The sequence below is a fragment of the Aquarana catesbeiana genome, linkage group LG11 (assembly GCF_042186555.1).
Source record: "Aquarana catesbeiana isolate 2022-GZ linkage group LG11, ASM4218655v1, whole genome shotgun sequence".
Classification (NCBI taxonomy): domain Eukaryota; kingdom Metazoa; phylum Chordata; class Amphibia; order Anura; family Ranidae; genus Aquarana; species Aquarana catesbeiana.
This window is the reverse complement of record NC_133334.1, coordinates 219,413,778-219,439,251: the sequence shown is the minus strand read 5'-3', so window position 1 is coordinate 219,439,251 and position 25,474 is coordinate 219,413,778. Positions and strand designations below refer to the sequence as shown.

Genomic DNA, 25,474 nt, shown 5'->3' with positions numbered 1-25,474 from the left:
AATGTTAAGTATACAGTTCTCTTTGAGACAGCAGTTAGACAGCAGCAGCATGTTGCGTATACTAACTTTATTAAAATGGAAGGGAGATAGACACGTATACTCTGTTGCAAATGATGACTTTTAGTTTGCATACATGTTGCTTAAGAATATTGGAATATCTAACTACAAGAGTTGATTATGAATCTAGGTCAAATATGCAGATATGTGTGGGGTGGATTTACTAAAGCTAAATAGACTGTGCAGCTTAATCAATGAGGTAAAGCCTAATTTGGGAAAGAATACCCAATCATATGCAGGGAAAATTCTAAAAACAGCACTTTTCCTTGCATGTGATTGGATAATGGAAGTCAGTGTTGATGGGGGAATCGAGCAAATCTCTTTCCTGCAACCCGTGGTTGCAGGAAAGAAAATTGCTCCACGTATGGCCGGCCTTAGACTGATCATTACACTAACATTTAGATTCCAAAAACATTGGCACACTCACAATGAGCATCCTAATGCCTTGTCAAGGTTATATTTGGTGACACTGCTAATAAAAGGTTGATAATAAAATAATGTCTAAAAAAAGTTTATTCTTGAGTGTAACTAACACACTACTTTTAGAATTTTGAAAACCCTTGTAGGTTGTTTGTTGCTAACCACTTACATTCGAAAGCAATTTTTGCTGTTTTTTGTGATATAATTTGTGGCATGCTACACTGCCCAGAACTATTTACACTAGAAATCCTTTACAATCTCTTTTCTAGATGTTTCCCTACAAGAAATGGAAAAGCTGATTTCACTTATATTAGGAGCTGCTGTTCAGGTAATTAAAAGCACCAATAAATTTTATTTAACTCCATTCAGACAAGCAGATGAAGCCAGGACTAAGCTTGGGTCAGTACCACAGAGGGCCCTTCACACCTGTACGTTGCAGTAATATGCACTTTACCTCAGCACACTGCAATGCACATTGCACAATACAACACAATAGGGTAACACCCATTCCTTGTTTGGGAACTGAGGTAGCTTTCTCCTCCATACAGTACTGAAGTTGTGTTTCTGTAACAAAGCATATCTTGTCAATTTGAATGCAGCACTACAAAAACACCGCAAACAGGGTCAAACAAGAACAATATTTCTTAAACAATATATAACTAAGGCCCCTTTCACATTTGTGCGACAAGTCGTACCCATGATTCCCAATAATTACCATTCATATCTGTGCGACTTCAAGTCGCAACAACTTCAAAGTAGTCCCTGTACTACTTTAGTCCGACTTTGATGCGAGTTGAGGTCCACAGACCTCAAGTTTACATAGTCATTTCCTGAAATTGTGGAAAAATCACACCAAAAACGCGTCCGCAAAATCGAGCTACTTTTAAGTCGCTGCAGTGTGAAAGGGGCCTAATATACATTGCAACAAAATTCAAAACAAATAAAGTTTTACCTGCACCATGGATATGTATATAATTACACCCTAGAAGCTGCTCTATATATACTCCCCGCTATGTGCACACCAATGTAAATATGTAACAAGGGTGATTAGCAGTGCTATGGCCAAAAGAAAAAAAAAAATATCTAGAAAAATTCTGAAACAATGCATTATGTTTATACCAACAATACATTCAGTGAATCATTCAAATACAATGTTAAATTAAACTCTCCCAACAAGTTGTGCTCCAGTATTTGTGTCTATAAATTGCATACAGGACTTCATGTCCAGACAGGTTTTCCGTAACAATGATGTGGTCTGTGCTCCACTGCAGAAATAAAATACACAGTATTGTAGTGCCACATGCCCCATAGGTAGAAACTCACCAGAGACTTTTGACCCTAAGATAATAATGAGTCAATAAAAGTTTTGTTAGACGTGGGATTCAACCTCTCTGTCCCAAACCAGTACCAGGACCCTCCATACCAGGCTTGTGATCAAAGTATTTATCGACCACTTCCTCAGTTTAACGGTGTCATACATGAATTCAGCTCTTCTAGGTTGCTTTGCGCTCATATGTGTAGGTCTGTGTGAAGACCAGCATTAGTTGTCATGGGCGGCACAGTGGTGTAGTGGGTAGCACTCTCACCTAGCAGTAAGAAAGGTCGCTGGTTTGAATCCCAACCACGACACTTCCTGCCTGGAGTTTGCATGTTCTCCCTGTGCCTGCGTGGGTTTCCTCCCACACTCCAAAGACATGCTGGTAGGTTAATTGGATCCTGTCTAAATTGTCCCTAGTATGTATGAATGTGAGTTAGGGACCTTAGATTGTAAGCTCCTTGAGGGTAGGGACTGATGTGAATGTACAATGTATATGTAAAGCGCTGTGTAAATTGACGGCGCTATATAAGTACCTGAAATAAATAAATAAATAAATACCTACCCTGCTTTGGTGGCCAGTGGCTAGTTGTAAAATCCCCCCTCCCCCCCAGCACTGAAAGGTGTCGCTTATATCCCCGATTGGCCTAGTAGGGCACTCTTGTGAAGATAAAAAAACAAAAATCCTTCACTTACCTGTCCTGCAGTACAGCACAGCTCTTTCTTCACATTGTGACAACATACCCCTTCACTATTGTGACACTGCCTTATGCCGCGTACACACGAGCGGACTTTCTATCCTACTTGGTCCGGCACACTTTCCGACGGACTTTGTCCGCCAGGTGCGCCGGACTTTAAAACGAACGGACTTGCCCACACACGCCGGGATTTTCCGGCGGGCTAAGTCCGCCCGTCTTTCCGACGGACTTTCGCCGGAGTTCCGGCGGACTTTCAGAATGAACGGACTTGCCCACACACGGACAAGTCCGTTCATTTTGAACGTGACTCAGGTGCGACGGGACTAGAGAAGGATGTCAATCTTGCCGCTTTTATCGGCGAGATTGACACCTTGCTAGCCCCGTCGCGGGGCATACCAGGCCCTTAGGTCTGGTATGGATTATAAAGGGGAACCCCGCTACGCCGAAAAAACGGCGTGGGGTCCCCCTAAAATCCATACCAGACCCCGATCCGAGCACGCAGCCTGGCCGGTCAGGAAAGGGGGTGGGGACGAGCGAGCGGCCCCCCCCCTCCTGAACCGTACCAGGCCGCATGCCCTCAACATGGGGGGTGGGTGCTTTGGGGGAGGGGGGCGCCCTGCGCCCCCCCCCCCCAAAGCACCTTGTCCCCATGTTGATGAGGACAAGGGCCTCTTCCCGACAACCCTGGCCGTTGGTTGTCGGGGTCTGCGGGCGGGGGCTTATCGGAATCTGGGAGCCCCCTTTAATAAGGGGGCCCCCAGATCCCGGCCCCCCACCCTATGTAAATGAGTATGGGGTACATGGTACCCCTACCCATTTACCTAGGAAAAAAGTGTAAGTAATAAAACACACTACACAGGTTTTTAAAATATTTTATTAAACAGCTCCGGGGGGGGGGATCTTCCTCCGGCTTCGGGGGTCTTCTTCCGGCTTCGGGGGTCCCTCCGCTTCATCTTCTCCCGGCGTCCGGTTGGTTCTTCTCCGCTCTCCGGCCTCTTCTCCCGGTGTCGCAGGTCTTCGGCCGGCCCCTCCGCTCTCTTCATGTAGCTCTATTGCGAGCGGAGGTCCGGACTTCTTGGCTTCTTGGCTTCTTGGCTTCTCTTCTCTTCTCTTCCCCCAGATGTTGACACGACGCTCTCTCCGGCTGGACTGGTCTCTGAGGGCTGCGTTGTGACTTATATAGGCGGAGACCCCGCCCCCATATGATGTCACAGTCCCTGGGCATGCTGGGACTGTGACGTTTTAGGGGGCGTGGTCGACCACGCCCCCTAAAACGTCACAGTCCCAGCATGCCCAGGGACTGTGACATCATATGGGGGCGGGGTCTCCGCCTATATAAGTCACAACGCAGCCCTCAGAGACCAGTCCAGCCGGAGAGAGCGTCGTGTCAACATCTGGGGGAAGAGAAGAGAAGAGAAGCCAAGAAGCCAAGAAGCCAAGAAGTCCGGACCTCCGCTCGCAATAGAGCTACATGAAGAGAGCGGAGGGGCCGGCCGAAGACCTGCGACACCGGGAGAAGAGGCCGGAGAGCGGAGAAGAACCAACCGGACGCCGGGAGAAGATGAAGCGGAGGGACCCCCGAAGCCGGAAGAAGACCCCCGAAGCCGGAGGAAGATCCCCCCCCCCGGAGCTGTTTAATAAAATATTTTAAAAACCTGTGTAGTGTGTTTTATTACTTACACTTTTTTCCTAGGTAAATGGGTAGGGGTACCATGTACCCCATACTCATTTACATAGGGTGGGGGGCCGGGATCTGGGGGCCCCCTTATTAAAGGGGGCTCCCAGATTCCGATAAGCCCCCGCCCGCAGACCCCGACAACCAACGGCCAGGGTTGTCGGGAAGAGGCCCTTGTCCTCATCAACATGGGGACAAGGTGCTTTGGGGGGGGGGGGCGCAGGGCGCCCCCCTCCCCCAAAGCACCCACCCCCCATGTTGAGGGCATGCGGCCTGGTACGGTTCAGGAGGGGGGGGGCCGCTCGCTCGTCCCCACCCCCTTTCCTGACCGGCCAGGCTGCGTGCTCGGATCGGGGTCTGGTATGGATTTTAGGGGGACCCCACGCCGTTTTTTCGGCGTAGCGGGGTTCCCCTTTATAATCCATACCAGACCTAAGGGCCTGGTATGCCCCGCGCTCGCCGCAATAGGAAGATTTGTTTTTCCTATTGCAGCGAGCGCGAGATGCAATACCATCCCCTCGTGTCGTATTTGGTCCGTCGGACCAGCCTACACACGAGCGGGCTTTCCGTCGGACCAGCACACACACGAGCGGACTTTCCGCCCGAAACTGAGTCCGACGGAAAGATTTCAAACATGTTTAAAATCTAGGTCCGGCGGGCTTTTGGGAAGAAGTCCGCCGGAAAAGTCCGCCGCCGCCCACACACGGGCGGATTGTCCGGCACACTCTGGTCCGCCGGACCAAGTATGCCGGAAAGTCCGACCGTGTGTACGCGGCATTAGAGCACTGTGTGGCGTTAGAGCTCTTCTCCCTGTAATATCTGGAAGTCTCTTCCATGCATCATAGGAAGACTGCAAAAGCTCTGATGAGCGAGCTGTGGGGCATCCAATAATTCGACAAGACACCTTGCAATACTGTACCAAGCTGCCTGCGCCTACCATCCTCTCAGTGCCAGGTGCTATAACGCAGAGAACTTTCCAGTAACCACCACACTGCTGCCACTTTGCATATAGCACGGGGGCACCATACCCAAAATGTCTGCAGTAAGCGCACAGCGGCCCCCATCCTCTTTGGGACCTGTGTGGCACGGCACACATTATAGATATGCCAATGAATAGAGCAGGTTTTGTCTCCCCCTCCAGCAAGATATCAATACAATGGGTATTAGTTGTAGTTACTATAATGCCGCGTACACACGGTCGGACTTTTCGTCTACAAAAGTCCGACAGCCTGTCCGACAGACTTCCGGCGGACTTTCGGCGGACTTGCAGCAGACTTTCTAACGAACGGACTTGCCTACACACGACCACACAAAAGTCCGACGGATTCGTACGTGATGACGTACACCGGACTAAAATAAGGAAGTTCATAGCCAGTAGCCAATAGCTGCCCTAGCATGGGTTTTTGTCCGTCGGACTAGCACACAGACGAGCGGATTTCGGGGTCCGTCGTAGTTACGACGTAAAGATTTGAAGCATGTTTCAAATCTAAAGTCCGTCGGATTTGAGGCTGAAAAAGTCTGCTGAAAGTCCGGAGAAGCCCACACACGATCGGATTACCAGCCAGCTTTAGTCCGTCGGCGTCCGTTGGACTTTTGTAGACGAAAAGTCCGACCGTGTGTACGCGGCATAAGTGATCTATTGTTGCAGAAGTGCATGTTTTTTATGGAAAACCACCATACAGAAAAAATACTTTAACAATGGGTAAATAAATTAATATATAAAAGGAGTAACAAATATACAATAATAAATAAATCTATGGAAATTTAAAAAAACAATTCCTTTCTACATTAATTTTTAGATCCCATCAATTCAGCTGGTTACTCTTGATGTAATTTGTGTTTATTGCATCATACCTTCACGTGAGCAAACAAAATGCCATCTGAAATTTTAGTGATTGTAAACCTGCAAAAATGTCGCTGTCCTGCTAGTTTGTGTACATGCAAACCCAACTTTATCTTATATTAATATTATGTGAACAATTTACATAAACCCTTTTTTTTTTTTTTTTACCATCAAAAGGTGAAAAAAGCTCTCAAAGTAGAAAACAAGCATTCACTTTAAGCTTTACCATTCTGATACATTCAATAAAAAATGCCCATATGTGATATGATTTTAGACAAAAGATTGTTATATTTTGAGGTAAATATATGGTGATGCACAAATTACATAAACGTTTTGCTGGGAAAAAACTACAGAAAAATGCATACTTTTTTTTCTGTATAAACCAGGAAATACAAATATACAGTATCTCACAAAAGTGAGTACACCCCTCACATTTTTGTAAATATTTTCTTCTATCTTTTCATGTGACAACGCTGAAGAAATTACACTTTGCTACAATGTAAAGTAGTGAGTGTACAGCTTGTATAACAGTGTAAATTTGCTGCCCCGTCAAAATAACTCAACACACAGCCATAAATGTCTAAACCACTGGCAACAAAAGTGAGTACACCCCTAAGTGAAAATGTCCAAATTGGGCCCAAAGTGTCAATATTTTGTGTGGCCACCATTATTTTCCAGCACTGCCTTAACCCTCTTGGGCACGGAGTTCACCAGAGCTTCACAGGTTGCCACTGGAGTCCTCTTCCACTCCTCCATGACGACATCACGGAGCTGGTGGATGTTAGAGATCTTGTGCTCCTACAACTTTGAAAATGCCCCACAGATGCTTAATAGGGTTTAGGTCTGGAGACATGCTTGGCCAGTCCATCACCTTTACCCTCAGCTTCTTTAGCAAGGCAGTGGTCGTCTTGGAGGTGTGTTTTGGGTCGTTATGTTGGACTCCTGCCCTGCTGCCCAGTCTCCGAAGGGAGGGGATCATGCTCTGCTTCAGTATGTCACAGTACATGTTGGCATTCATGGTTCCCTCAATGAACTGTAGCTCCCCAGTGCCGGCAGAACTCATGCAGCCCCAGACCATGACATTCCCACCACCATGCTTGATTGTAGGCAAGTCACACTTGTCTTTGTACTCCTCACCTGATTGCCACCACACACGCTTGACTCCATCTGAACCAAATAAGTTTATCTTGGTCTCATTAGACCACAGGACATGGTTGCAGTAATCCATGTCCTTAGTCTGCTTGTCTTCAGCAAACTGTTTGCGGGCTTTTTTGTGCATCATCTTTAGAAGAGGCTTCCTTCTGGGACGACAGCCATGCAGACCAATTTGATGCAGTGTGCGGCGTATGGTCTGAGCTCTGACAGGCTGACCCTCCCCACCCCTTCAACCTCTGCAGCAATGCTGGCAGCACTCATACGTCTATTTCCCAAAGACAACCTCTGGATATGACGCTGAGCACGTGTACTCAACTTCTTTAGTCGACCATGGTGAGGCCTGTTCTGAGTGGAACCTGTCCTGTTAAACCGCTGTATGGTCTTGGCCACCATGCTGAAGCTCAGTTTCTGGGTCTTGGCAATCTTTGTGTAGCCTAGGCCATCTTTATGTAGAGCGACAATTATTTTTTTTTTTCAGATCCTCAGAGAGTTTTTTGCCATGAGGTGCCATGTTGAACTTCCAGTGACCAGTATGAGAGAGTGAGAGCAATAACATCAAATTTAGCAAACCTGCTCCCATAGGTGTGCACAGCCTATTGCATTAGGGTGTGCACCTCAAAGCTCAAATACATATAGGTGTGCATGTGTATACATAATGACGGTGTCAGTAGAGCAGTGGCGGGTGCCAGTAAGGCAGAGATTGGTGTCGGTAAGGCAGTGGATGGTGTCAGTAGGTTTTATTAGTATTATTATTTTATTTTTATTCATATCAGGGGTTTAAATAGGGAGAATCTGAACCACACAGGGTGATTAGGGTGTGCCCAGGCACACCTGGCACACCCTGTGCGCACGCCTATGCCTGCTCCCCATTCACACCTGAGACCTTGTAACACTTACGAGTCTCATGATACTGGGAAGAGAAAATGGCTAATTGAGCCCAATTTTGACATTGTCACTTAGGGGTGTACTCACTTTTGTTGCCAGCGGTTTAGGCATTAATGGCTGTGTGTTGAGTTGTTTTGAGGGGACAGCAAATTTACACTGTTACACAAGCTGTACACTCATTACTACTTTACATTGTAGCAAAGTGCAATTTCTACAGTGTTGTCTCATGAAAAGATATAATAAAATATTTACAAAAATGTGAGAGGTGTACTGTATGTATTTAAATTGGCAAAATCTAAAAAAAATTAAAATAAAAGTGCACTGAGACTCTGGTTCTGGCTTGGCAGCCTGTCTGTGTAGGCCAGACAGGTATGGACACGCACTCCCTGTGTCAGGCTAAAAGTTGCTCTCGCAGCACATACCGTGACAGCCAAGACTGATTAGAAAATACAAGAACTGTCTGTGTCTTAATGCAATGACAGAACCTTCTTCTGTATCAGAGTTATAAGGAAAACATTTTTTTTTTCATTTTGGATAGGGTAAGGGAGAGTTATAACCCAGACCAGATTTATTTTTGGCATCTCTATCCCATTGGGGAGATTTCTCTTCACTTCCTGTCCCACAGTCAAAACAGGAAGTGAGAGAAAATCCCTTCAAAGTGAGGGAATCAAGGGGGTGTCACCAGGGTCACCAGAACTAGTGTTCCCATTGAAAGATTTCTCCTCTATTACTTTTCTGGGGACAACCCAAAATTTGGGATTTTCTTTTACTTTCACTTTCACTGAAAATGGTAAACAGGACAAATAGAGAGGGTGAATCTCTCTAATGGGGGCCACAAACAGTATTAAAAACCTGACAGAGGTTCTAATCCCTCTCCACTCTATACAAAAAAGAAAGTTTAGCCTTTAGTTATAAGTTAAAATATAATGAAATAACGTGTTTTAGAGTTCATGTAAATCTTTGCCGTACATTAACCGCTTCAGCCCCGGAAGGTTTTACCCTCTTCCTGACCAGAGCACTTTTTGTGATTCGGCACTGTGTCGCTTTAACTGACAATTGCGCGGTCATGCGATGTTGCACCCAAACAAAATTGACGTCCCTTTTTTCCCACACATAGAGCTTTCTTTTAGTGGTATTTAATCACCTCTGCGGTTTTTATTTTTTGCACTATAAATAAAAAAAAAGCAACAATTTTGAAAAAAAGCAATATTTTTTACTCTTTGCTATAACAAATATCCCCCAAAAATATATTAAAAAAAACTATTTTTTTCCTCAGTTTAAGCCGATATGCATTCTTCTACATATTTTTGGTAAAAAAAAAAAAAAAAAAAATCGCAATAAGCGTATATTGATTGGTTTGCGCAAAAGTTCAAGGGTCTACAAAACAGGGGATAGTTTTATGGCATTTTTTTCTTTTTTTTTTTTTTTTTTTTTTTTTTTTTGCCACCTCAGAAAATTCCTAGAGAGACTAATTCAGCTTTCTCGCTCATATATGTCTCTTCTCATCTCTTCATCACTGTGGCGCATAAATTTTATTTTTAATGGAAGGACACAACAGTGGTTTACAAAAAAAATAGTTATATAAAACCTACCCTCACCTGATAAGGCTCAACCCCTAGTTCCCCTTTTCTAAAGTTTTATCTTTATTTATAAATCTCACTATTTCAGATATCAAAAAGAGACAAAAGAAGAAAAAAAGACAAGAAACCGTATACATATATATATATAGCCCCCCCTCCCTCCCATCTCCCTCCCATCTCCCTCCCATCTCCCTCCCCTCTCCCCCCCTAACCCCTGTGCAATGCCTATGTTCTATTTGGTAGGTAGTTAAATCCTGATTTTTTCTGCATAACTCCATGTTTTTTTAAACTCCTTCCAACATTTCCATTTATCTACTTCTCTCTTTTCCTCTTTATACAAAGAAAACTGTTCCATGGTGTAGGTCTCCTCCACGGCATTTATCCAGTCCCACATCTCCGGACTTTCTTCCCCCCCCCAATTTTTGGGGATTAATCTTTTTGCTGCGTTCAATAAATGTGGGACCAGAGATGCTTTATATTGTTTCACATTCCCTTCTATGCCGTGGAGGAGAACCACCCATGGATCCTCCTTCACCTCGATTTTTGTAATCTCCTTTATCGATCTCAAGATTTTTTTCCAATATTTTTTAATTACAGGGCAACTCCACCATAAGTGAGCCATAGTACCCATCCCTCCACAGCCCCGCCAACACTCTGCCGATTTCCCATGTTGGAACTTACTTATCCTATCTGGCGTTGCATACCACCTTGCCATACATTTATAATTCATCTCGGCCGTTTTTATATCCGCCGCTGAGCTATGGGCCAAAAATAACATTTTATTAATCGTGCTCGTGTCTTTTTGTGTTCCCAATTCCTTTTCCCATTTTTTGATAAATGTGGGTACCTCTGCTTCTTCTTCCTTCAATATTAATTTATATAGCTTAGATACTGTGTTTTTTGTTTTTTCCGAACAACATAATTTTTCTAACGCTGTCAAGTTTTCTCCGGATCTTATCGGTTGAGGTAGATTTTTCACGAAGCGGTCTAATTGCATGTACCTCCATTCATCTATCACCCATGTGTCAGTGTTTTGTTTCAATTCAGTGATTGTGACAATTTTCCCTTTTTTAAGTATTTCTCTAAGCTGTACTTTGTCTTTTTTTATCCAGTTCCCACCTATATCTCTTTTCCCTGGTGCAAAAAACTCATTCTCCTTTAATTCTATCAGGGGAGAATTATAAATCTTATCTAACTGTTTATATACTACCTCCCATGTCTTTAAAACTATTTTTGTCAAACTGTGCGTTCCCTCATCTACTGTTCTGTGATTCGGAGGGTTCCAAATAATAGATCCTAAACGTGTTTTACTATAGTAATTCTCTATATTCACCCATCTTTTTTCTTGGTTATCCCTAGCCCATTCTATTGCTCTTGATAAAATTATTGCTTTATAATATTTTAGGATATCCGGGACCGCAAGGCCCCCTTTGTCTTTATCTTGTTTTAGGGTCTTGAGAGATATTCTTGATCTTTTGTTTTTCCATATTATATTAGAGATTATTGACTTCAGTTTTCTAATATATTCTTGTGGGAGTTTAATAGGTAACATTTGAAATTTATACGTGATCTTAGGTAAGAGGACCATTTTTATGGCGTTAATACGCCCCATCCATGAGAGAGGTTTTGTCTGGAGTTTTTTCCCTTCCCTCTTTATTTCATCCAAGAGATGGATATAGTTTTTTCTATATATCTTTTCCGGGGAGTTCGAGAGCATTATTCCCAGATATTTAATCTCTTTTTTCCAGCAGAATTGGAAATCTCTCTTCAGTTTTTCCTCCTCTATTTTACTCACGTTTATCTTTAGAATTTCCGATTTCCCCATATTGATCTTAAAATTTGTTATTTCGCCATATTGTTTTAATATTTTAACCAATCTTGGTAATGTATTTCCGGGATTACTTATATAGAAGAGCACATCGTCCGCATAAGCGGACAATTTGTGCTCCTCTTCTCCCACCTTAAATCCTTCAATGTCCGGGTTATTTCTAATTGTTGCCAGGAGGGGTTCTAGAGCCAGCACGAAGAGAAGGGGGGACAGGGGGCATCCCTGTCTTGTCCCTCTCCTCATCTCGAAAGGTGGCGACAGGGTTCCATTGATCTTAATGGCCGCCTTGGGTTTTCTATAAAGTGCTTTGATCCGTCCTATCATCTTTGGGCCTATTCCTATTATTTCTAGGGTTCTAAACAGGAACTCCCAGCCCACCCTGTCAAATGCCTTTTCGGCATCACTTGACAAGAGCAGGCCTGGGAGTCCCTCCTCCCTTCTCTTCTGAAGCAACAATAGGGTTCTCACCCCATTGTCTCTTCCCTCCCTTCCTGCTATAAAGCCTACTTGGTCCGGATGAATCACCCCATTCATCAATTCTTTTATCCTCGTGGCCAGTATCTTTGAATATATTTTTGTGTCTACGTTAATCAATGATATCGGTCTATAACTAGCGCATAGAGTCGCGTCTTTGGCCTCTTTGGGGATTACGGTGATTGTAGCAAAAAGCGCCTCACTACTTAGTTCAAACTCACTTCCCACCCCGTTCATGTACTTACACATTTTCGGGACTAGTATGTCTTTAAATTTCTTGTAGTAATATGTGGTGAACCCATCCGGACCCGGGCTTTTCCCCTGTGTACTATCTGCTATTGCTCTGTATATCTCCTCCTCTATTATTGGTTTCTCCAAGGCCTCTCTAGTATTTTTTGTAATCTTGGTTAATTTGGCACATTTTAAGAATTCCTCTATCTTCCTGTTTTTATTTTCCTCACTTATCTGGTCACCATTAATCTCCTCCGTATATAGTTCACTGTAGTAGTTTTTAAATACTTCACCAATCTCTTTGGTTTCATAAACCATCTTCCCATGTTTATCCTGTATCTTTCCTATAAAGTTTAGGGCTTTTTTTTTCCTGAGCATTCTGGCTAAGTGTTTTCCCGCCTTATTTCCCCACACATATCTTTCTTTAGCTATTTGGTTGAATTTTTCCTTTGTTTCTTGTTCCATCAACTTTTTTAATTCATCCCGTTTATTGATCAGTGCAAGGTATGTTGTTTGGTGGTGTCCTCTGTGCTTTTTATGTTCTTGTTCTAAGTAAAAAATTTCTTTTATAACATTTCCCATCCTATTTTTCCTTTCCTTCTTTCTCCTTGCTCCCTCTTTTATTATTATTCCCCTTATGTAGGCTTTATGTGCTTCCCATGTCACCGATCCCGATGTATCTCCTGTTTCATTTGTTGCAAAATAAAATTTTAGCTCTCTCTCTATTTTTTTGGAGATATCTTCATTTTGCAGTAGGTCTTCATTTATTCTCCACAGTGATTGTTTCCCTTGAGCCCTGTATATCTGCATCTCCATCTCAATAGGGGCATGGTCTGATGTTGTGATTATTCCTATTTTTGAGCCTACTATCCTGTCTAAAAGTCTATGGTCTACTAAGATGTAATCAATCCTAGAGTACGTCCGGTGCACAGGGGAGTAAAACGTATAGTCTCGTGTTTTACCATTCATGATCCTCCAAATGTCTACCAGTTGATTTTTATGTAGTTCCTGTTTTATCTTCTTCATCTGTCCGTTATTCGTCCCCTGTGCCCCGGACGTACTATCGATCTCTGGTTCCAAGCACATATTGAGGTCACCCATTACTATAAGTTCCCCCTTCCTAAAATCCATTAATTTCTCCAGTGTGTCCTTCAGGAACCTTACTGGGTTTTTATTAGGGGCGTATATGTTGGCGAGGGTGCATTCTATTTCTCCAAGTATTCCTCTGATGAATAAAAATCTCCCTCCTGGGTCCTGCATCATACCTCCTAATTTAAATTGTACTCCTTTAGCCAATCCTATCGCTACTCCCCTTGCTCTTTTCGATATTGCATCTCCATAGAACCAATTCGGGAATTCTTTTGATCTTAATCTAATATTTGATTCGTGTGTTAAATGGGTCTCCTGCAGGGACACCACCCCTGCTCCATAGGTTTTAAGTTCCCTCAAAATTTTATGCCTTTTTAAGTTTGAGTTTAACCCTTTTACGTTATAGGATAGGAATTTAAATGCTGTCATTTTTCTGGGTTTGCTATCTTTTGTACCTCTGGCCTACCTTGAATTACCCCTTTTTCTATCAATGCATATGCACAAATTACCCCCCCCACTCCCCATTCCCCCTCCTCCCCCCCCCTCCCTCCATCCATCCTCCCCCCTCCCCCCCCCTCCCCTCCTGGCCCCAAGTGGGTCCCTAGTTTTCTCCATGCCCCGAACATCAGGGCAACCAACAGACCTGTTTGTACCACAATATGGGGCTCAGTATCCCCTCTCCCCCCCTCCCCCTCCTCCCTCCATCCCCACCCATCCACCTTCCCCCTCCTCTCCCCACCTGGCCCTATATGAGCCCCTAGTTTGTCCGGCGCCCTGAAAATCAAGGTGTCTGACAAACCCACTTGTCCCAAGGTGTGGGACCCAGTGTAGCCTCTCACCCCTTCTTTAGATTGAAAGTTTGAAGGGGTGTTAATCAGCCATCCTCTATTTTTAATGATCTGTGCATTCTATTTTTAATAATCCTCCTCCCCTCCCCCCTGAACAAGTAAAGCTTCTCCCCTCATATATTTTTTTTTTTTTTCCCCTTTCTCCCCCCCTCCCCCCCCTCCCCCCTAGTCCCCCCCCATCCAACCCGGTATATCTGGTATCTGTAAGTCCAGTTTTCTACAGAACTCTTCTAGATCTTCGGGGAAGCGCAATTTTACTGATCTCCCCTCTTTGTATCCTATCAGGCAGGCTGGGAACCCCCAGCTGTATCTGATGTTTTGTTGTCTCATTTTTTCTAAGAGGGGTTTGAGGCATCTTCTTCTTGTCAAGGTTTCTTGGGATAAATCGGCATACACCTGTAACTCCGCTCCTTCATATGTCAAGGGTGGTTTTCCTCTTAATTTTCTCCAGATCTCCATTTTATCCTCATAAAATCTAAATCTAATAATAATGTCCCGTGGTCTCTCTTCTGGGTTTCGCCGGTATCCAACCCGATGTATTCTTTCTATTCTTAGGGGTTCTTCATCCTTTTTATCTATAAGGGAGCCTAGCAACATTATGCACATTTTCCTCAAATCTTCTCCCTCTTTTTCTGGGACTGATCGTAACCTTATATTCTGTCTTCTATTTCTATTTTCCTGGTCTTCCAGCTTATAGAGAATTTCCTTCTGGGTTTGTTGTGCTATTTTCATTTGCTGTTTAAGGGTTTCTAGTTCTTTCTTTTGATTTTCTACTATTTTTTCTGTTTCTTCTACCCTATCCAGGAGGCTTCCCAGATCTCCTCTCATCATATTGATGTCTGCTTTAATCGACTTTTCCAGTCTCAGTAACATCTCATTCATCTCTCCTTTTGTGGGGGGGAGAGACTCGGATGGTCTCCCCTCTATCCTACTACTTTCGGACTCCCCTTCTGATATAAAATCTTCCCTGGAGTGTTCTGGGGTCTCACCCGCCTTCTTATCTGTCCCTTTTTTATTTTCCACCTTTGCTTTTCCCTGCTTCTCCGCTTCCATATTTCTTGGGCTGGCTCCTTGTGTCATGTACTGCTTCAATGTACTGACCCCTGGTTTGTCTTTTGGAGATTTAGGGGCGCCCCCTCTTGTTGTTTTATTTGTGCTTTTACTCATCTTTGCCCTTCTTATCTCTCTTATCCGTTTACCCAGCCTTAATTCCCTGCTCTCCCTTAATTAGGGGGGAGCAGAATGTCTTACTGGAGCAGGGGGTACCGAGAGAGGTTTATGGGGATGGGTAGTAGAGGTAAAAGGTAAGAGAGCTGTTCCAGGGTTTACCTCTATCTAGGGATGTCCCATATGTCAATCCTGTTGTGTTTTATAGTGATTTAGATGTTTTCCCAGCTGATTATGTTTATTTATTTATTTATTTTTAAATGTTATACTTCTGGTGGTTTGTTGGTTCTTCCTAAACTTAGTTCTCCCTCTCTCCTCTACCCCTCTCCCACCACAGCTACAGATTTTAACCATTTATCTCTTATGCCGGTATGTATTCCTTTATCCTCCACAACTCAGCTACTTTATGCTAACGACATTAATGAGCTGATGATCACATATATTCTTTTATACTTCCCTGGCGTTTTTAAATGCAGTCCCTTGATGTTTTATCACAATTACCAACTTTCTCAATGATGTTCAGTTAAGTTATTTTCACTCAGAGTTTAAACTTCAGTATCTCCAGAATACACTTGACTTCTGTCCTTTAAGACTTTCACTTTTCATGCTGTTAATCAGTTCTCTCTCATCCATCCACCTCTCACCCTCTCCACTCTCCACTCTTACAGGTTCTGTGTCTCAGAGAAAAACTTCCTTTGATTCCTCCAGTGCTAATGGCTGAGGGCTACTGCAGACAATAAATCTTCTAGCCTGCCGTTTGGGAGACAGGGACGACGAGGGGGAGGAGGGGGGGAGCGGGACGCCGAGTCCCACAGCTATTTCACAGACATCCAGCCGTTCGTAAGACAGGGGAGAAGAGGGGGAGGAGGAGGGGGGGGATGCCGGGGCTTACAAGCTGTTTCACAGATCACTTTCGGTTTACACTTATCTTATGCTCCGGCCGTTCCTGAGTGTCCTGGGATGTTTCTCCAGCGGTATCTTTTCTTCTCATGTAGCTGTCATCTTCCCTGCTGACAAGCAGAGGTTCTCCTCTCTTTGTGATGTATACACCGCGGCTTCACAGAGCGTTCCTCGAGGCGGCTTCCTGCTGCCACACTGGGACCCCTCCCTCCGTGACGGACGCTACGTTCTCACGTCCTCACCTCCCATTGCCCTCCGTTTTATGGCATTTTTACTATTATTATTTATTTTTTTTTACTAGTAATGGCGGTGATCTGTGATTTTTATTGGGACTGCGACATTATGACGGACACATCGGACACTTTTGACACATTTTTGGGACCATTGGCATTTGTACAGCGATCAGTGCTAAAAAAAATGCACTGATTACTGTAAAAATGTTACTGGCAGGGAAGGGGTTAACACTAGGGGGAGATCAAGGGGTTGTGTTCCCTAGTGTGTGTTCTAACTGAAGGGGGAGGGGACTGTGTAGGGCAGATGACAGATCGCTGTTCATACTCTGTATGAACAGACGATCTGTCTCTTCTCCCCTCCGAGAACCGGAAACTGTGTGTTTACACAAACAGATCCCGGTTCTCGGTGTGTCAGCAGCGTTCGCGGGAGCCCGGCGGTGATCGTGACCGCTGGGCACTCGCATCAGCTCCGGGGGAGAGCAGTGGGCGTGGCCAGGGACGCGCACCCCTAGTGGCCACAGGGCGAAGCGACGTAACATAACGTCGTATCGCCCAGCCGTACCATTCTGCCACAGTAAAACTGCGGCGGCTGGTCGGCAAGTGGTTAACAATGTAGCACAATGTGCTCAAAATATAAACGATATGCGCTGTCTCATGTGAACCAGTAATGTGAAGTATTGTGAACAAACACAAAAATTACCACCATGTGATTAAACAAACATAATAACATAAATGAGTAGTAAAAAAGTCCAACAATCAAACACTGGATCATAAAATACTAAAAACAGCGCTAAAAAAAAGCCACAAAAATTGACACAGTAAGTGGCCAGAACAAAAAAAAGAGTCTCTATGTAGAAGGTAATGATGAAGACAGTTCAAGGTTTTTATAGGTGTAAAATCACTGATGTTCAAGCATGCACCTTTCACCAGAAAGAAATCATGTTCCACCACGTGATGCACACTCCCCCAGGGGTCAAACTCACCAGAAGCCACTGTTGAAAGAGCATTGAATGGGTATTCAGCATCCACTTCAATAGTCAGTCCTCATCATCAGCAGGATTCACTGGTAAAGGGGCTCCATATATATCATAAAACACAAGAGCAACACCGACATAGCGTAATCCTGTTTATTCATGTAAAAATCCCCTATACAGCAGTGTTCCCCTTAATCCTAACTACGTACATTGTAACATATTGAAACAAGAACATAAGTAAGCCCAGAGGGTGCTGTCACCATGTCTAGCCGTCCAGGATGGGATGTGTGTTTCCCTGCAGACACCACACTATCTTCCTGGTAGATGATAGCAGACAGTGGAGCGCCACGCCCTAACTGGTTTCGTCATCAAGGACTTCTACAGAGGTGTCCCGCGATCGTGTCACAGAGTGGCAGAACGGGGAGATGTAAACAAGGCATTTCCCCATTCTGCCTAGTGACAAGACAGATTTACTGCTCCCTGTCATCGGAAGCAGTGATTGCTGTCATGTCCTAGGTAGCCCATCCCCCCATAGTTAGAATCACTTCCTAGGGCACAATTAACCCCTAGATCGCCCCTAGTGTTTAACCCCTTCCCCGCCAGTGTAATTTATACAGGCATTTTAGGTTGTTAGTTCCATAAGGTTTTTATTGAAAAAATAGACGTACAACCAATCATGGAGACAATAGACAAAATATTAAATGAGCTATGGCAGATGAGTAAACAGTCGCATTGTGGCATATTGAAACAGTGTATTTCTCTACCCCTCAGCTCACTCCCTCTGTCTCCTCACGTATCACTAATTTACTATCAGCTATATCAGTCTGGATGTCACACCACGGATGTCACACCACTTCCTCAAACTCAATCTATCCAAAACCAAATATAATTTTTCCTCTCCTATATGCCCCTTCCCCTGATCTCTCGGTTAAAATCGATGGCACAACTATAAGCCCATCCCCACATGCCAAGGTTCTAGGTGAAGTCCTGGACTCTGAACTTTCCTTCAAGCACCACGTCCAATCACTGTCCAACTCCTGCCGCCTCAACCTCCGCAACATCTCCAAAATACGCCCATTTCTAACCAATGACACAACAAAGCTCTTAATTCACTCCCTGGTCATCTCTCGCCTCGACTACTGCAACTCCCTTCTCATTGGTTTACCTCTACATAGTCTATCACCTCTTCAATCCATCATGAATGCTGCTGCCAGACTCTCATCCACCTTACCAATCGCTCTGTCTCTGCTACCCCTCCCTGTCAATCCTTCCACTGGCTTCCGGTCAGCCAAAGAATTCAATTCAAAATACTAACAACTACGTACAAAGCCATCCACAATTTAGCCCTTAGCTACATCACTAGTCTAGTCTCTAAATACTAACCTACTTGTTCTCTTTATTCCTCTCAAGATCTTCTGCTCTCTAGCTCCCTCATCATCTCCTCCCATGCTCGCCTCCAGGACTTTTCCAAAGCCTCTCCAGTCCTATGGAATGCCCTACCCCAATCTGTCCGCTTATCTCCTACCCTATTAGCTATTAGACGATCCCTGAAAACCCTTCTCTTCAGAGAAGCCTATCCTACCCACACCTAAAAACTGTTTTTTTCATTTTCTACATCAGCTCACACCCCACAGTTATTACCTTTTGTTTCCACTTGACCCTCCCCTCTAGATTGTAAGCTCTAACGAGCAGGGCCCTCTGATTCCTCCTGTATTGATTTCAGTGGCGGTTGGTTACGTTTTAGGATGGGGAGGCACCAGACCCCTCCCACTTGGTGAAAATGGGCGTGGTTTCAGAGAAATAGTGGGCGTGGCTCTAAGGTGGTGTGGTTAGCATCTGAGATGAACGAGGGATGGAGGGAGAGGGAGAGAGGGACAGCAGGCCCAGATCCTACACAACAATAGAAATATGTGTATTCTAGAAAGTTTAACAATCAGCGGATAAAGATACTCCAAACACCTGGTGTTAGCACTTCAATCATCGTGGCACCATGGTTGTTATGCTGTCAGGATGATTGAAGCACATTATTTCTATTATTACATTGTAATATAAAATTAAATCACTCAACTCACCATAATGCAGAATCAGTGGGAGCACTAGCCACGTCGCCTGCCACCAGGTCCCCAGTAGTCTGTCCTTACATGCAGCCTGTGTCACATCAAATGAGGCCTCTGTCACATCAAATGCAGCCTCTGCCCCCCCCCCAATGCAGCATGCCTGTGTCCCATTAAATGCAGCATGCCTGTGTCCCATTAAATGCAGCCTCTGTTCCCCCAAATGTAGCCTCTGCCCCCCCCAAATGCAGCCTCTGCCCCCCCAAATGCAGCATGCCTGTGTCCCATTAAATGCAGCATGCCTGTGTCCCATTAAATGCAGCCTCTGTTCCCCCAAATGCAGCCTCTGCCCCCCCAAATGCAGCCTCTGTCCCCCCCAACTGCAGCCTCTGCCCCCCCAATGCAGCCTCTGCCCCCCCAAATGCAGCCTCTGTCCCCCCCTCAAATGCAGCCTCTGTCCCCCCCAATGCAGCATGCCTGTGTCCCATTAAATGCAGCCTCTGTCCCCCCCAAATGCAGCCTCTGTCCCCCCCAAATGCAGCATGCCTGTGTCCCATTAAATGCAGCATGCCTGTGTCCCATTAAATGCAGCCTCTGTCCCCACCAAATGCAGCCTCTGCCCCCCCCCAAATACAGCCTCTGTCCCCCCCAAATGCAGCCTCTGTCTGCCCCCCCAAATGCAGCCTCTGTTCCCCCCCAAATGCAGCCTCTGTTCCCCCCCAAATGCAGCCTCTGTCCCACCCCCCAAATGCAGCCTCTGTCCCCCCCCCCCAAATGCAGCCTCTGTCCCACCCCCAAATGCAGCCTCTGTCCCCCCCAAATGCAGCCTCTGCCCCCAAATGCAGCCCCTGTCCCCCCAAATGTAGCCTCTGCCCCCCCAAATGCAGTCTCTGTCCCCCCCAATACAGCCTCTTTCCCCTCCCAAATGCAGCCTCTGCCCCCCCAAATGCAGCCTCTGTCCCCCCAATACAGCCTCTGTCCCCCCAAATGCAGCCTCTGTCCCACCCAAATGCAGCCTCTGTCCCACCCAAATGCAGCCTCTGTCCACCCCCAAATGCAGCCTCTGCCCCCCAAATACAGCCTCTGCCCCCCCAAATACAGCCTCTGCCCCCCCCCAAATGCAGCCTCTGTCCCCCCCCCAAATGCAGCCTCTGTCCCCCCCCAAATGCAGCCTCTGTCCCCCCCAAATGCAGCCTCTGTCCCCCCCAATGCAGCCTCTGTCCCCCCCCCAATGCAGTCTCTGTCCCCCCCAAATGCAGTCTCTGCCCCCCCCAAATACAGCCTCTGTCCCCCCCAAATGCAGCCTCTGTCACTTCAAACGATACTTACCTTGCTGTCTCCTCTCCTGCGGTGTCTCCTTCACACTGGCAGCGGCATTCTTCCTGTTTCCTCTCTCGGGCGCAATGAGAGATAGAAACAGGAAGTGACATCTAACTCAGGTCAGATGTCAATCAAATCTGAAGCGCCGAGTAGCTTCCGCCCGGCGCCTGTAGTATATTTTACTATGGCCGGGCAGAAGCTACTCGGCGCTTCAGAAAACGCCGAAAGGCGGGCCAAACGCCGCAAATGCAGCGCCACGTCTGCAATCTCGTGATTGCATAGACGTGGCGCTTCCCATAAGTGCACTGTGTCCGGCGTCGCACTCTGTCCGGCGTCCGAACACAGTGCACTTAAGGACCTTTTTTTAAATTTTTTTTTATTTTTAAAGGGCCAGTAATAAAAAAAAATTATTTTTTTTTTTTACTTTTTTTTTGTGGTTGCCTGGAGGGGGGGCGGTGCCCAGTTGCCCCTTATGGATGGGCCGCCACTGATTGACTTGTATTGTAAGTGTACTGTCTGCCCTCATGTAGTAAAGCGCTGCGCAAACTGTTGGCGCTATATAATACCTGTTTAATAATAATAATAATGAGGCATGAGAACAAAGTGCCCAAGGGTAGCAAATCATACAGAGAATATGTAGGATACATAGGAATAACGCATATGTAAGGTTCATAGGGAGGCAGACTCATCTGTCGAAGAGCAATTATTACATACCTATGAAAGAGGGTATAAAAACAGCTGAAAAATTAGCTTTCCATTAAGCTAAGAATCAGTGGGAAACTGCTTGAAAATAACACAGAAAAAGGGGGTGGTGCGATAGGTTAGTCACATTAATTAGAAAAAAGGGGGTAGCAACTTAATCGACCAACTTTCTTCTGTTGTCACTGTCCCGTGATGACATACCAAATCTTGAAGAAAGAGAGGTAGAAGAAAGAGAAAAAGAAAAGGAGAGAGTATGAAAAAAAGGACAAAAAGAAAAGATGGAAAGAGAGTAGCTGAAATAAGGAATGGGAAAAAAAGGGGGGGGGGGGGGGGGAATAACGTGGGGAGCAATGAGACATAAAAAGGGGGTGGCAGGATAGGGGAGCGAAGATGAGGAAGGGGAAGAGGAAAGGGTGTATTAAAGGGTAGGAAAATAGGGGGGAAACCAGTCACCCCTACAGTGTTGGCATTTTAAGTTTTTAGTCATTAAAACTAAGTAATATGATTCCAAACATTTAGAAACCAATATATACAGTACATGCATATGCTAACTGTTTCAGGGTCATACAGTTTTGGGTACGTGCCAGTTTATTGAATCCCGTATTGTTTCAATTTAAACTCAATACTTAGTATTATCTTCTAGAATACAATGATCAGGCTACAACATGTTAAGAGGAATATATAGTGGTTTTGTTTTTCTTGTTGTGCTGTGAAATAAAAAAATTAAAAATAAAAATAAAAAATGCTTTCTGTCATTCTGGTAAATATAAATTATTGCATTTTAATATTTTGTATTTATTTAATCAAGAAGTTAAGTTTGTAGTCTTTAGTATTTTTGACAAAAAGACACATTTTCATGCTCTCATAGCATTAATTCTTTTTTTTTTCTTTCTTTTTTTTTAATACAATAGGGTGAAGGTCGAGAAGAAATAATTGGTACAATAAGAAGTCTAAATTTGGATTTTCAGACAAAGCTGGCAGAAAAAATTCAGGAGGTGAATTTGGGTTGTCTTTTTTTTATAATTTTATAATAATAAATAATCCTATCATTTCCTCTTTTATTTCCAGACTTGATATAATGTTTCTCACCAGCAATTTTCTTCCTCTTTATGTGAAGATTACACAAGACCCTCATAAGATATTGTCTTTGCCTGGGTCAGAACTGTCTGACCTCTCAACCTCTGACCTGGAAGAGCTGGTCCATTTACTCTCTGCTCACCTGAGAGACATCCTGAAGCAGAGGGATGATGCTCTGGAGGTAAGGACAAAAATGTCAATATCCATATGTTGGATGTTTTACTTATTTTATTTGCTTTAACCACTTCAGCCCCAGAAGATTTGGCTACTCAATGACCAGGCCATTTTTTGCGATACGGCACTGCGATGACGCGGTCGTGCGACGCTGTACCCAAACAAAATTTACGTCCTTTTTTTCCCACAAATAGAGCTTTCTTTTGGAGGTATTTGATCACCTCTTTTTTTTTTTTTTTTTTTTTTTTGCGCTATAAACAAAAAAGAGTGACAATTTTGAAAAAAAATACACAATATTTTGTACTTTTTGCTATAATAAATATCCCCAATTTTTTTTTAAAAAAAGCAAATTTTTTTCCTCAGTTTAGGCCGATATGTATTCTTCTACATATTTTTGGTAATAAAAATCACAATAAGCGTATATTGATGGGTTTGTGCAAAAGTTATAGCGTCTAGAAAATAGGGGAAAGATTTATGGGATTTTTATTATTATTATTTTTTTTTACTAGTAATGGTGGTGATCAGCGATTTTTATTGCGACTGCGACATTATGGCGGACAGATCGGACACTTTTGACACATTTTTGGGACCATTGACAATTATACAGCGATCAGTGCTATAAAAATGCACTGATTACTGTGTAAATGTCACTGGTAGGGAAGGGGTTAACACTAGGGGCGATCAAAGGGTTAACTGTGTTCCCTAATGTGTGTTCTAACTGTAGGGGGATGGGAGTGACTGGAGGAATTGACAGATTGTGGTTCCTAGCTAGCAGGAACTCACGATCTTCCTCTCCTCACAGAACAGGAATGTGTGTGTTTACACACACATTCCTGTTCTGCCTCTCGTGCCCGTGATCGCGCATGGCCGGCGGTCATCGCGACAGCTGGCCACATGCATCTGCACCCCCGCAGTGCAGCTGCTATCCTGCTTAAAGGGACCGACGTACAGCTACGACGGTTCATGGGATCGTGCCAGTATAATGACGGCGGCTCGTCGGCAAGTGGTTAATGAAACAACTTTTGTATAATGATCAGCGCTGTTGATTTAAATGTATGCTAATGTAAAAAATTATAATTCTATACAGTATAGATAGAGAAAAACAGTGTCGATATTGTTTAAATCAAATTCTAGCCAATTTTTAAAGAGTACAGAAATGTTAGAACTTCTTTTAGGATTGTATTTTAGGCTATCCTTTGCCCTGCTTGTTGTAACCAGCTGAGCAATAAAGACTTTGGACTTCCAAGTATTTTTCATTTGGCACTTTTTTTACCTTATACACTTCAGCTCAGGTGAATGTCCTTTCGTGGGGGATCTCTGTCTTTGTGGGGGGCTGCCAAAGACAGGCCAATTGGGCTCAAGTAATGAGTGTCCATATTTTGATAACATGAAAAAATCCATATCCAAGGCCCTTCCACCACTACCTCTAGGATTACATATCTGTCTGTATGTCTGTCTGTTAGATGGGTATCAGTTAGAAAAGGGAGTGAGATGAAGTTCTATTATCATTAAAAATGTTTAGAACCTCTGTCATGGTATTATTTCTGTTTGATAGGTGTCAAACAATACAGGAAGTGAGGTGAAATCTTGTAAAGTGTATATAATGCCAAAATGTCATAGTAGGGAAGGGATAAAACCACTATCATGTTAACTTTTGTTGTCTGTGTACCACTGGGGAGATTTCCTTTCACCTCCTGTCCTGGTAATGAGACAGACTTGGAGAGGAGGTTCCTCCATAGTGAACAGAGTAGGCCAGGGGTCTTCAAACTATGGCCCTCCAGTTGTTCAGGAACTACAATTCCCATCATGCCTAGTCATGTCTGTGAATGTCAGAGTTTTACAATGCTTCATGGGACATGTAGTTCTGCAACAGCTGGAGGGCTGTAGTTTGAGGATCCCTGGAGTAGGCCATGGTTAAACTCCAGATGTTTTTTTTTTAATGCAATCTTGTCCTTAGGAAGATTTACTATTGCTTCCTATCCCAGAGTCACTACAGTAAGTAAATAGAATGCTCTAGGTCCAACCAGCTGCTCAGCACCATTCATTAAATGAAATTAGAATTCCAGCTTTACCCGACTAGTTGCAACCTGAGATTAATTTTGGCATCCCTTACCCAACCCTTTTATTCTCCCTCCCTTTTATTCTCCGTACCATAAAAAGTCAGTGCCTTCTATCACATTTGAGTAAATAGGCCATGGTGGGAGATTTGAGAGCAGACAGTCCTTTTGGACTAGACATATGGAAGGCACTTCAACTATGACATTTTCTTACTATGTTACCACCAGCAATGCTTTTTTCAAGGCCAGTGACTCTCTTTAAACATTTGTACCGATAAAGACCCTCTTAGGAACTCTTTATCAGTCCTACATGCCCAATTGATCACACCCCAACAGGAGCATAAGGACCCTTTTCTGCCTCTCTTTAAACAAGACCTTGGGGTTTTCTGTACAACAAGAACAATGCCAGAATATTATACATCTCCCCCTTAAATCTTTCTTGAACACTAACTTACAGGAAACTAACTTCAAACTCCTCAGAAGATGGTATAAGACCCCATCACTCTTACACACCTTTTTTCCTAACTTCACCAATACTTTTTGGCAGGGGGAAGGGCACTCTTCACTCTTTTATATATTTTGGTCCTGCCTGAAGTTGAAGGCTTATTGGACTGCAGTCAAGACCATAAACCAAAAATTTGGAGTTTAAAAAATTCCAGATGACTGACCTTCTTTTGCTGACACAATTCTCAAATCTTGCCATAAATTAGTTCTCCAT

General features: G+C 44.2%; 1 protein-coding gene across 1 annotated transcript in view; it reads left to right on the top strand.

Annotated features, from left to right (window-relative positions):
* Nucleotides 1–25,474, top strand: part of LOC141112477 (uncharacterized) — a 150,572-nt gene that overhangs the window by 51,361 nt on the left and 73,737 nt on the right. Inside the window, exons 5-7 of the mRNA XM_073605339.1 lie at nt 747–805; nt 22,360–22,443; nt 22,566–22,706. Coding sequence (XP_073461440.1) covers nt 747–805; nt 22,360–22,443; nt 22,566–22,706 — 284 coding nt within the window. The remainder of the gene's footprint in view (nt 1–746; nt 806–22,359; nt 22,444–22,565; nt 22,707–25,474) is intronic.